At 46.3% G+C, this 13,073-nt stretch overlaps 1 protein-coding gene across 1 annotated transcript in view; it reads right to left on the bottom strand.

Annotated features, from left to right (window-relative positions):
• Positions 1-634: 634 nt before the first annotated feature.
• The window catches only part of LOC116943592 (transforming growth factor-beta-induced protein ig-h3-like), a 37,313-nt gene continuing 24,874 nt past the window's right edge, over positions 635-13,073 (bottom strand). The window contains exons 11-15 of the mRNA XM_032956560.2: positions 11,929-12,065; positions 10,233-10,363; positions 8,254-8,384; positions 4,966-5,068; positions 635-4,557 (exon numbers count right to left, since the gene is read on the bottom strand). Of these exons, the coding sequence (XP_032812451.2) occupies positions 4,361-4,557; positions 4,966-5,068; positions 8,254-8,384; positions 10,233-10,363; positions 11,929-12,065 (699 nt within the window). The 3' untranslated portion in view covers positions 635-4,360. The remainder of the gene's footprint in view (positions 4,558-4,965; positions 5,069-8,253; positions 8,385-10,232; positions 10,364-11,928; positions 12,066-13,073) is intronic.

Below are 13,073 nucleotides of genomic sequence, written 5' to 3'. Positions count from 1 at the left end.
AGCACATGTACTAATAGTATAGATTATATTTGTACATCTTGAATTTATATGTCCATCAACCTACTGCTGAATGAAAGCCACCTCACACCATGTTAGCTATGGGGGTTTGTTTGACTATACTTCACCACGCTGGTCAGTGCGGGCTGGTGAAGTGGGTCAACCAGGATTGGTTCACATATCACTCGCCACTGATGCTATCTGTGGCTGGCAATAAAAAATTTGCTCTGGTCTATTCAAATTTGAGTGTACGAACCATTAATCTATTGCGCTAAGTCGATATGCAGTGTACGGTATACAATACACTCCTGTAGAATTTACATTTAAATGGAACCGTATCTCCTAGATGCTTTCCAGGGGGTACATTTTGTGGAATAAATGTTCTATGCACATGAAAAGAAATGGGTCTCAAGTCTTGACTTGAACAAGGGCAGAGTCTCAACGCCACGAAATTCATCAGGCAGACAATTCCAGACAACAGGAGCAGAAGCCGAGAAGGAGCGACCTCCTATGGAATTACTTTTTTTTGCGTGTGTTTAGTTTGTTGTCATTCCCCCTGCGCCTCCGATTAGCACAGTTGGCTACGTACGGTAGGAAACAAGTTCAACATTCCATATAGACAAGTTTGACTGCAGGCTTTGTAAGAAGGAGACCTTTATTGCTGGAGCAGAGACAATGTGGCAGATAATAGTGCGATGAGAGATTATATTTGTGCACGGTGTAAATTAAACTGTACGTGAACACACTTTATGTGATAGGTTCAAGCATCGTTTTAAAATGGTATTGCAAAACATCTGTGCTGTGTATATATGTGCTCACTGGAAATTTTAACAACACATTAATTGTGGAAACAATGTAAAAAAGAAAAAGATTGACGTGTTTGGCAGGGAATATGAAACATACCAACATGCTGTGAAAAACAAGACATTGTTATTAACTGCAATAGCTGCGTAAAACAATGTTCTTTACGAGTTAGTAGATTACATGCCATTATTATGCTGTACAGTTTAACTCTTATCTGCGACCCTATTACCCACAACTCCTATTATAAATTGGCGCTGTAGGGTCTACCAAAACTCATATAATCTGCGGCCCTATCGTTCCTATGATCTGTAGTTATTCCCGTCCTGATTTGTGGAATGACCACATTTTCATGTTTAAGAGAAGCTCAACGGAAAATGCATCTGGTTATCCGCAATTGTGCGCTTTGTTTTCGTACGGATAAACTGGAGTAAATTTGTGAATAACCCACAATAGAATCCGTGACGTGTGTACCCCACATCACCGCGTATAAGTGGAGTTCTACTTATTTTACTTGATTGAAGTGCATAGCCGTTCAAGAGATCGATAATACCAACACGATGGAACTCATTGTTCACGAGAACCTCACTATGATCAGTTAAATCGGTCCCAGTTGATACCACCTTGATGTGACACCGTTAGCATGTTCATGTTGCTTTCAAGTATTGGTGGCATTCTGATTGTCCCACATTATTAGCTGAACAGGTAATGCTACTGCATGTGAAGAAATATGTGGAATTATCTTCACTCTACAATTGTATGAGCATACCGCCTATTACATCCAATGCCTAAACAGCTATGATTATGAACCATACCAATTTGAATGTCTTACTTCACTATGGTTACTAACCTTATTTTACTGCATATGTATGTGCATATATAATTTGTATTATATCTGCTCAACACAATTTTTAAAGACACACAAGAGGCTTCTAAGATGTTTTCTACAAAAAAACCCCACGAAACTACGGTAATTAATATGTAAAGAAGCAATTTCAACACACGAAAAAAATGCCAATGATACATATCTCAGAAGAGTCATATATAGTGTACCTATTAACACGTTCAGGTGTAGTTGTTGCATACACAAGAGTTAAATACATTTGGTCTACCAAAGACTGTTACTATTCATAATAAAGTTTTTTTTGGGTTAGCTCGTGTAAAAATATAAATGTGTCGTTAAACCCGCCACCACCCGACACAGCTAATTAGTAAGGTTTGTTGAGTAAACAGAACGTGGCCAATTCGTCACTAGTACAGCACGCCGGTGTGTTGGAGAGCAAAGCCACAACATTTATAATCCGAGTACGACGTTTCGCCAGTAATTACAACTAGCTTCATCAGGCGACAGTCAAACTGTTACTTTTGACCATTAGAATGAATTACACCGCGATTTTATGTAGAACATTAAGAGATTATGCGGCGTTAGTCATGGCACTGTCTGGCTTACCAACTTCCCACTAAATTTTCCATTTTATGCATAATAGTTATCTTACAATATTACCCAAGTCCTGAGACATTGACTGCCATCATAACAACCGTTTCCCATTTACACCTTGCAATACCAAGATAGGTACTGTTATTTTATTTGCACATTTTATTTTCCTTGTTTAACTCATACTTTTAGATCTAAATATATTAGCTAACGGCACTCTTTGAATTTACGTACGGCAGTTAATTCACTCTGAATACAGATAACTAATCAAAACCAGCTGTAATCAGACCACCCATTTATCATTTAAGATACGTATACGGTTTAATTTTATACAATTTCTAAAGGCCAAGAGCAACGCATTAAATCTCGTAAAACTTGACCAGACCGGGAAATTGACAAAGGCGCATTTCCACGAATGGAACAATTGTCACATTCAAAGTAGAAACTGCCAAAAAAGCACCACCTAGCGTGTTGTTGTGTTGTTGTCATCTCTCACGAGTCGGCTTGAGAGCATTGCTTTGGGTGGGTGACTGCCACGGAGAACCAGGTCGGCATTGCGCTGTGAGGATATACGTGGTGGGCAGCAGCGGGCAGTGCAGACAAAATCAAATGGACTTATCTACCTGATATGCACCAACGTCTAATGCCGCCTGCCTACACCAATCTGCACTGACTCGCGTGGCGAGGCACGGTCAAATCACGCCGATGACCCACACAGCTTGAGGCCCTCATCCAACAGTGGATCGATGACCCCTCCCAGGAACTTTGGGAGAAGCTGCCGGTCTGAGACAGATTGGCAACAACGTATGTACGTTGCATTTCTTTCGCACCGTACGTAGCTAACCGTGCTAATGCACGGATTGCATGAAATGGAGTCGGCATCAAGTAGATAGGTCGAGGTCAGTTTGAAAATCTGATAGCGTAAAGCCAAGAACCTAACACACACTAACATGCATATTCTTTTGCCTGGGAAACGAGTGATATAAGTGGCTATCGTGTCTGTGTACGGCGAATCAGGATTTAAGGTTACAATAAAGTGTCGTGCTTTGGAGACCCCGAGGCAACGAACTGGCCAGGTAGCTCAGTGGTAGATGCAGGGGGGGTTGAGTCAGCCGACCATCCCTCCAGGGTCCACAACACTACGCGAGTACCACGCTGTGGAGTTAGTCAACAGTGGTTGTCGTACGGACATACTTGTCCCCGGCACATGAACGTGGAATTTACACCACCAGCTCAGGGCTGTAAACGGGAGATGAGCACCGCATCGATGCTCGTTTGAGCCGGAAATCGCCGATTCAGATTCTTTTGACGACCGTCGGAGTGCCACTGGTGGTCAGTCTGCACTCCCGCATGCTGCCTTCGACGTGACGCTTTGTGCTGCAGGGTATGGGCGGTGGGCCATTGCGCCTGCGGTAGCATCGTTAATTCACTCGTCTTGGCCATGCAGAGCACCGAAGCTTGTTTATTTATTTCAAGAGAAAGTGAGGTGGTCCTGCGGTCCTGCTCGCCTTCCCGGCCGCTGCCCCCGATGCTGGTTATCTATCCACGTTGGCACTGAAAAGTCCATCCCTCAGAACCGTGTGTCATTTTACGAGTTTGAAAAAAAAAGATTTAAAAGTGTGTTGCCGTATGCTTTTTTGTTCCAAATAATCTTCCTCTGAGTCAATAATTGTTTTGGTATTTATATAAACACTTACCATGGGGCTGAGTGCTTAGATTTGAGAGTGAACGTTTGATCAGGTTTATGTTAGCGTTAAGTGTAGCGTGGGAACGTAGGCCACATATCCGGGGTGAGGGGATCTCTACAGCTCTCTCTAGCGGAGGTCCTTCTACGAGCAGTTGCACGGGTAAGAATGTGCAGGGCTGCACCTTTACCCACCTACCTTTCACACGTCAGATTCATCAGAGGCAGGTCCCTTTGAGCAAAACTGGCACGAGATGATGACGACGACGACCCTTGGCGACAATGTGAACGCAAGCTGAACCCGACCAAACGGTTCCGTTGCAACAAATGACCATATCTTGCGCACGCACACAAACATGCTCGCGTACCCACACAATAACCCCCCCCCCCAAAAGAGACATTTATACTTGACAAGACCGGCCAAATACGGCGGAGTGTGTTCTCTATTGCTTGCTGTTTGACTTGGCGCGGGAGCTCTTCTCCACTGGCTTCTTCTTGGGAGCCTTGGCCGGCCGCAGAGCCGAGCGCTTCGAGTTGCTCTTGCTCTTGCTCGTCGTGACGGTGTAACTCTGGAAGGTCCTCGTGATTTTCGTCACCTTCACCATGCCGTGCACGTAGTTGAAGGACACGCCACTGACCTCTGCGAACGATAAACGGAAGCGCAGCAGAACGTTGCACCAGACCCGGGCGGACAAAGGCCGCGGTCTTAGTTTCCCCGTGAAGGTCTCGCCAAACCCGCTGTCGGGCACTTCGAGTGTGCTCATTGAGCAAAACTGCGCCGAGCTTTAAAAAAAAAACAATCAGCAGAAGGCGAACGCACGGCCCCTGTAACCGCTCAGTGGAAGCACCTTCGCACGAGGGAACTATAGACAGCCCTTTGAGAACGCATTTGGTCACCTCTGTCATGCCGGCCTGACATCTTTGTAAGAGGTGGGTGTAGGGCATCTCAGGGCTGCAACTTTACCCTCCGTCGCTTTCTAGAGCCGTTAAACAGCATGGGCTTGGCACTCGGAAGCACTTTGGGTATAAGAAGGGTTAACGACTTCACCTTTGGGCCTGAAGAAGGTGTTGATAGAATGGATCACTCCGTTTGTCGCCATCTGATCCGTTTCATCCAGCTCTTTCCCGTTGATCATGCAGTGGCCGTTTTTCTGTGGAATGTGCAAAACAGAGTCAATGTAAATTCGCATTTGATGCATGGTCAACGATCAGAGGAACCCAGTCCACTCCAGGCGTGTATACAAACAAATGGTTCGAAACATTCAGTCGTTAAACAGATTCACGGTAATCACGATTCAACGTGAAACATTCGCAACAGTTTTTTTTTTGGCAATTGTTGTCGGTGGCATTAACTGAATTAAAAACAGTGATGACTACCCCGAACTCACCTGTGTGTTTTATGAGTATGTAATAAATGTAATTGTCCCGGTCTCTATGCAAGAAAATTTGTATCAACATGGTCCACCTGATCTGTAATGGTGGAACGATACATCAATCAATACATTCATATTGATCATGAAGCTCATGATATATTTATCAAATCGTGTGTAAGAATTGACATTATACGATCCCTACAGGCTGAATGTGATTGGCTCGTGCCAACAAATGTGGCCACTGGAGGTGCTTTCGGTCACTACCCCAACATCAGGTAAAATAGCTAATGCTTTCATTTGAATTATAGCCCTGGATCGTGATATGATTTCCACAGTGGTGTGGAGGGGGAAAAATTGTTCAACATCACCATCGGCCATGGTCAATCCACTGATGGATGACTGCCCAGGCCGTCGCCACCTCTCGTAATCCTGGGATGTAATAATCCGACTCGTGCCTGCACACGGAGCGATTTAATTCCTCCCTCAGATTGTTTAAACGATTGCATGTCGAACTTCTTTCGCACCATATGTAGCCAACCGTGCAAATCGGAGGTGCAGGAAATAGTATATTACAAACCCGAGTATGTTACAAAGTCTATCACGTAATACGCTGTACAATATAGTATATTACATTGCATATTATACAATGCGTCAACAAACTGAATACATTAGTCAATGCTGTGCGTACAGGATGCTGGGATCTGCAGTGCAATCGCGCGACTGAAAACATTGCTTTCTGCATCCCCACACACCACACAACGGGGAGCAACAATTTCCACTACTCAGAGCCCGAATCTTCCCAAGCATCAGCGATTCCAAATGTAAGGAACGCAGCCGGTGCAATTGAACCGGTTCCAATTCACTGCTTGCATTCCACACGTGGTTCAGGGGACGGTCATCACGTGTTTGTCATTAGCTGCGGAGCTGTGCTGTGTACCGTTGGGGAGTTTGGGCTTTGCCGCGTAACCCTCCCCCACCCCCTGGGGCGCAGTGGTTTGCTCAAGAGTGCATCACCGTTGTGGACAGCATTCGTGAAGGGAAAACAGGCGCAGCCCTGCACTTGCTTGCTAACGCCACCGCTGGGAGAAGGGCCCCCCACCAGAGGGAGTTCAAGAGAACACCTTTGGAGGGCATTTGGCCCACTATGCCGGGGCAGACATCTTAAACGAGGTGGCAGTGCCCACGCTTTACCTCACTACACGCGACCGCCTGACCGACCGCGGGGTCCCCGTTTACACCGCTGGGTGGGCAGAGAAGCGGGAATAGAAAGAAAAACAAACTCGCGATGTTGTTTCGACTGGCGCTGGCGGGAGTGGTAGCCACTCCTGAATGATACTGGAGAAGCCAAAGACGATTCGAACTCAATATTGATTTGAAGCTTTCGTGACTGCAGGGGTCCACACTCTTTGGTTCTTTCGGTAAAGTCACGTAAGGTAGAAAAATAAAATAAATCACGACGTTTTGGGCGCAACACACAAGCGTCCGTCATCAGGTGGAAAAAAATGCCGGACGCTTGTCTCTTGCGCCCGAAACGTCGTGATTTATTTTATACCCACGTGACTTTACCGAAAGAACCAAAGAGTACGATTATCACTGGCGGCTCTCCTTCACCAACTCGGCCCTCACTGACCAATACATCTCCGTGACTGACGTAAGCATGGGGAAGCCTTCGGGCAGCGGTGGAATTTCAAAGGGCTGTAACTTTACGTACCCTCTGAATCACCAGTGGCCCTCCTTGCGCCTACTGATTTAATAGCCCTGTGGATTTTTTATTTGCTTGCCTTGGAAGTTTTTTTTAATGTCGTCATAAATTCCAGAAGAGTACTTCACCCAGGTCTATAATGCAAATTTGCCGGGGCTAATATCTGTAAAATGTTAAAGGTATGCAATAACAGCAGTGAAAATAAACACATTTACGGAATGAAATGGCCAAACCAAATATTTACACGTATGTGAACGAAAATTAATAAAATTCGAAAAAACACCGGGAAAAACAAATATTAAAAATAACAACAATAACAAAATCATCGTATGTTGCCAGTTTCATGGCACGGCGCTGGCGTGAACCATTTTTGTCACTGTTGCTCAAAGGACGATTAAGCCACAGCTGAAAAACACCCCCCAAGAGACCCCCGACAGCGGCAGCTTGAGTTTGGAGTTCATGTCGGGCACTTGTGCTGGGTTTCCAAGGAAAACAGGCTCCGGATACTCCGCTGGACATTTCGAAACAGCTGCAGCGGGAAGCAGCTCGTGCAGCACAGGATCGTTACGGCGGTTAATTTAGCCACTTTGCATCGCACGCCCTGAGATATACGGCAAGGCAGAATGTTTTTTTTGTGTGATTTGGGCAGACGGGAGAATAGCGCCGATGTAAGCGCATGCCCGATGACACAAAAACGGCCACAATGTTTACACCGCACAAGATAAGGCAATCACCAATTCAAAATAACATCGTAATATACAACATTATTATCGGAGGTGGCTTAATCACCCCGTTGCACCGGATCTCGTCAAATCTCCAGAGAAGCTAAGCTGGTTTGAGCCTGCATCGCACTTGGACCCACCATGCATAAAGCAGCTGTTGTAGGCTGCTGCCGCGCTACGTCATGTACACAGAACACTGCGGCAACATCCTTTGTTCTACTGTGATATGCTCCGAGAAAGGTGGCACGGTGGTGAGATGTTAACTACCTCCCCTGGTATAAAGGAGCCCATGGGTTCGATCCCAATCCTGACGTCTGTATTTATCAAGTTTGCATGTTCTCCCCGCGGGTTTCAAGTGCATAGCTCCAGCGGCTTCCTATTATCGGAATGAAGAGCGTTCCAGACGGCCGCAGAAGGGGCATCTGAGAGCGAGCGATGCAGTGGCCGTCTTTGTCCGATAGTTATCAAGAAGCCGCTGCTTGCGAGGATGACCGGAGTTTGCATGATTGCGTGGTGGCGGTGGAGGTGCACATTCTGACCGTCGTGGCCTCTAAGGATCCTCCGAGACGTGTCGTCAGGAAGTTGGTCACCCTGTTGGCGATGCCGCCGCTCACGACGACCTCATTGAGCATGTGGAACTTGAGGATGTTCTCCAGGAGGTCTGGGTCAGCTGCGATCGGGGAGGAAAGTGGACAATGAGGCGTTCATTTATTAATTTGGTGCAATTGTGAACAATAGCCGTATCACACATTAGTACATCTAATCGGCAGAATCATTGGTTCAAGGCGTGCGGTGAAGTTAGGAGATGTCCATGTGTGTACTCGACATTTGAAGGACTTGAAGACCAGGATCGGTGATATCGCCGATAATGTGTTTAGGGGAGGCAGTTTCATATCCGGAATGCACAGTGAAGTGACGGACGGTTGGAGCATCCGTCACTTCTGCCAGTGATGATGTGAGCCAAGGGGGGGGGGGGGGGCACAGGATAAGGCTGGTCATTTCGCACACTCCCTGGGGAGCAAGTTCAAGTTTGTGCTTATATCAAAGTGTGCTTCTATCAGAAGTTGCTCTTTTTCTTTCCCCTACCAGAGCAATGGCAAGGATGTGTCGCTTGTGTTGGAACGGTGCTCCTATGATGTTTGTGTAGATCCAGCTTTGCAATGGATTTGGGTTTTTTTTTGGGTGATGCCCAGCTGCAAGCTCTGCAAATGGGAGAAACTGTGGGCAATTCTCCTGCTGCGTCTCTCAGGACAATTTAATAAGCGGCAGGGGAACTCGCTGATGCATTGAGTCGTGCGCTAAACACAGAGAACACACGGAGCGATATGGCTGTATATTGAGGCAATTTGCGGGAGCAACCCTTGCTAAGCGGTTGTATGTTTTAGTTACGACTTTAACAATGGCAGTTTTCATGAAGCATCGTTTCAAGAAACGAAACAAATATATTTATATTTTAACGATTGCAACTTGTTAACCCCAACTGTGACACACACCAACATTTAATCTAACCAATCAGCCTGTGGAAACAATTGCATTTGATGTTTCCGAGCATGAATGAGGCTTGCTCTGTACTCTTGGCCACCTTTAAAACAGCCAGTACCGAGACCACACATGAAGCTTGTGGCCTCCCTTCAGAATGTACATTGGAAAATAATCGCCTCCATAATCAGACCTAACACAAGACAGAGAATGTAGTCATATACTTGGCAATTGGGGGTTCGGTAGTATTGATAATTTAGGATTAAAAACAAAATTGTTTTGATCTGTTTTTAGCAAAGTGAGGTTTTTTTGGTCGACAGCCCAGAATTCTCATCGGCCATACGTAGCTTGTGGTGTTGGTTTTCATTCTGCAATATGAACCACAATGTGTATGCCTTTGCAAGCCAGAACACTTATTTACGAATCCCTCTTGCCAAGGAACAGCTGTAGGGGGAAAACAAGGCAATTGATTTTAACCATTACAAGCCTCTCAATGGTCTTGAGAAAAAAAACTCCAAACATGTAGCCAACTCCCATCCCGTTTTCCTGGACATCTCTGTAACGGAAAGTTATCATAGCAAGAGTTTGCAAGTGCCATGGCTTTACATTACAGCAAACAACTTCTTATGACTTATGCAGAGGAGTGTGTACCCGGTTAATGAAGGCTGATTACTGTACTAGCAGAGCCCGATTTAATTGACGGGGGCTGTTGTGGTTTTAAGGAGCCCCTCTGTAAATTCAATCCTCTTCTTTACTCATTCACCACCACAATGCTGTTATTTTCCTTGGTTATTTCAGCTCTGTATTTACGAAAAGTAAAACTATATAAAATTTACAATGAAGAAAGCTATTTTTATTTCTGCTCATAACTGGTAGTATTACACAAAGTGATGCTGTGGCTTTCATTAAAAAAATACACCACTGTGGGATTTATCATGCGCCACCGTAGAATTCGTTTCAACCACCCTGGGCTGTGGCCCCGGAAGCCGCTGCGTTAATCCAGCCCTGCCCACAAGTGAGGTGCGCGGGGCTGCCTTACCCTTCAGCGCGTTGATCTCGAGCTCGGTCATCGATGCGAACGCTTCGTTCGTCGGGGCGAAGATCGTGAAAGTCCCCGATCGGGAAAGCTGCTGTTTCAGGCCGGCCGCCTTTATGAGCTCCACCAAAATGCTGCACCCACCAAACATCGTTGTTGTACTCATTTTAATTATTGTACACATTACTCTTTAGATCTTTCGGTAAAGTCACGCAGTTAGAAATAAAATAAAACAAATCACGACGTTTCGATTGCAACACAAGCAATCTTCATCAGGTGGGACAACCACAGCAAGAAAAAATTACTGAAGTGGGCGAGAGAGCTGCCGTGGCAAGAGGTTATATTTATTTTATTTCTAACTACGTGACTTTACCGAAAGAACCAAAGAGTATGGATTCCTGCAGTCACGAAAGCTTCAAATCAAGATTATTGTACACATTCTCCAGTTTCTCCGTGCAAGGGCAGGTCCGTGGCTCCAGCTCTCTCCGTCCGACCCCAATCGAGCTCCCTGCTGCTCAACTTGCAGTACTCAGAACGAGGATTCCTTGTGCCGTAACTAGGGAAGGATAGTTGCAGGGATTTCCCCTTGACGACACCATCACCGGAAGCAGCTACATGTGACCGTGCACTAAGAATCTCTTTGAAGAGATAGCTGGGTAGCGCAGAGGTCTAATATTATTTAACCCTTTCACGTTCCGACGACGTGCGTGTACGTCATCAAGAAAAACTAAAATGAAAACTAGAATAAAATAACTTTATTGATAAATCTTCAGGCCGAAGACCAACTCTGACTCATGACAATGTATTGAATGACGACGGGTGGGGTGTAATTGTTATGGGACTGCTATGATGGAGTGATGGACCACGATTTCAAAGACTTTCAGTTGCAAACTTTGAAACTCATGTCGGAGAGCCCTGAGACATAGCCCAAGTAGAATGAGAATAAAATAATAAGAACCAAAGAAGATGATTCCCTGCAGTCACGAAAGCTTTAAATCGCAATATAGCCCAAGTAGTTTTCTACACGATATGAGACATTTGTTTCATTGGGTTTCGCATTAATTTATCGTACCGGTGGGGAACCTTTTCCTCAATGGGGGCTGAAAAGGACTTTCAAATACCTTTGGCGGGGCTACGCATTACCATTAACACACACTTTAGCGTTATGCAATAACAATGCACAAAGTAACATGTGTGTCGACTGAGAAACAGGGTTTCTAGGTTGAAAATATTCACGTCCAGTACCCAATCAGTGCCGCTAAAATCTTTTCAGTGACAAATACATATCGTTTGCGGAGAGGGTCGCCTCCTGCCCTGATTTCCCCAGCATCGTCCTCTTTTTGAGGTAGCCGTCCTGGGAAATCTATAAATGGTTTCATCGTTTGCGTGACGTTGCACCACTTGAGACAACGGCTTTATATGTAGTTCGTCCCATTGACTTTATTGTGAGGTGTTCTTGTTCCCATCAAACGTCCCCGGGTCTCGTGAACCTCACCGGAGCAAGAAACCCTATGTGCGGTCCATCTGAAGTGGTCGCCCCCACGTGGGAGCGGGCCACGTGAAATGCAATGATGGGCCGTAGAGGCGTGACGTGTAAAGTCGAGGGGCCAGGTACGGCCCTCCCGACAGACCGACCGACCCTCGGCTCCCCTCCCCGCAATCCCTGATTCCGCTTCGTGGCTCTTTTGCGCTCTGCGACCTGAAGTGCTGGCTGCTCTCCAGGCTGTCCATGATGCTCTTGCTCGGCGTGCGCAGGACATTTCTGATGACGAGCACGGCCCCGCGCCGCCCGGTGCGCTCCTGCGACTCCAGGCACGCGTTCTCAATGCAGATCGCCTGGGGAGAGATGGCGGCGGGCGGGCGGGAGGGGGGGGGAGGTGGTGTCCAGGTCAAAGCCGGGGCCCACACCCGAGCGAGCGATCGGTCGGTCGCGCAATTTGGTCGCGTGCAACCGAATCGCTTGCACGCGTGGACGTCTCTGCTGCTGGTTGGTGACAGCGGAGACAGGCTCTGCTTTCAACCGTCGATCCGCTCGGCAATTTGCGTGTCACCGCGTGGCGTGCACATTTTGCGAGCTGTCGTTACAATCCTGAATACGTCGCTGTGGAACTGCTCGATCGGATGTAGGGGAGACAGGGCAGTTGCAGGAGCACCGCTTAAGCCGCGTGATTTTGAGCACCGTTCGACTGCGCGGCTGATCGCTCCGGCGTGGAGCCGGCTTGGTCGCGGGCTCTTCAGGAGCCGCAGGATGTGGCCACCGGATTTCGAGGGCCCCATCCTTCGCCAAAATGGATGTGCGAATAAACTGCTTTAAAAAATTTTTTTCAAAACAATGGCTTAATTTCTGCTGGAGCTGTCTGGGACTGAGCTGTTGGGAGAGGGGGAAGGGAGAGGGAGGGGTTGGGGTGTCCCCGAAAATGTAAGCCCTGGTCAAAACGCAGTGCCGTGGCACTGTGATAAATCCTAAAGGTAATTTGATCATGAAAGCCATAGCATCGCTAAGTGTATTATTACCAGTATAGGAACAGGTTTTTACCCTTTTATCTGGCACAACAACTGATACCTTTATACAAGGAATCATGTTTGATAAAAGGGTAAAAACCTATTACTATGTCTTGTTACTGGCAAAGGAGGTCTCATAATGTATTATTACCAGTTAAGTGCCGATATGAAAAAAAACACGTATTGTTTGTTTAACATTTTAATACATTTTTCAATTCGAATAACCCATTAAAAATAATAGAGGTGAATAACAGTGCAGTGTTTGGCACAGGGTGAGGGTGGTGGTTAAAAGAGTGAAGGGAAGGCATCGAATATACGAAGAGGAGCACCAAAAAATCAAAT

This window comes from Petromyzon marinus, chromosome 18 (assembly GCF_048934315.1).
Source record: "Petromyzon marinus isolate PM22_M1 ecotype Great Lakes invasive population chromosome 18, UKy_Petmar_22M1.pri1.0, whole genome shotgun sequence".
In the NCBI taxonomy this organism is placed as follows: Eukaryota; Metazoa; Chordata; class Hyperoartia; order Petromyzontiformes; family Petromyzontidae; genus Petromyzon; species Petromyzon marinus.
Note: the sequence above shows the minus strand (reverse complement) of the source record. Positions and strands in the feature narration are given on the sequence as shown.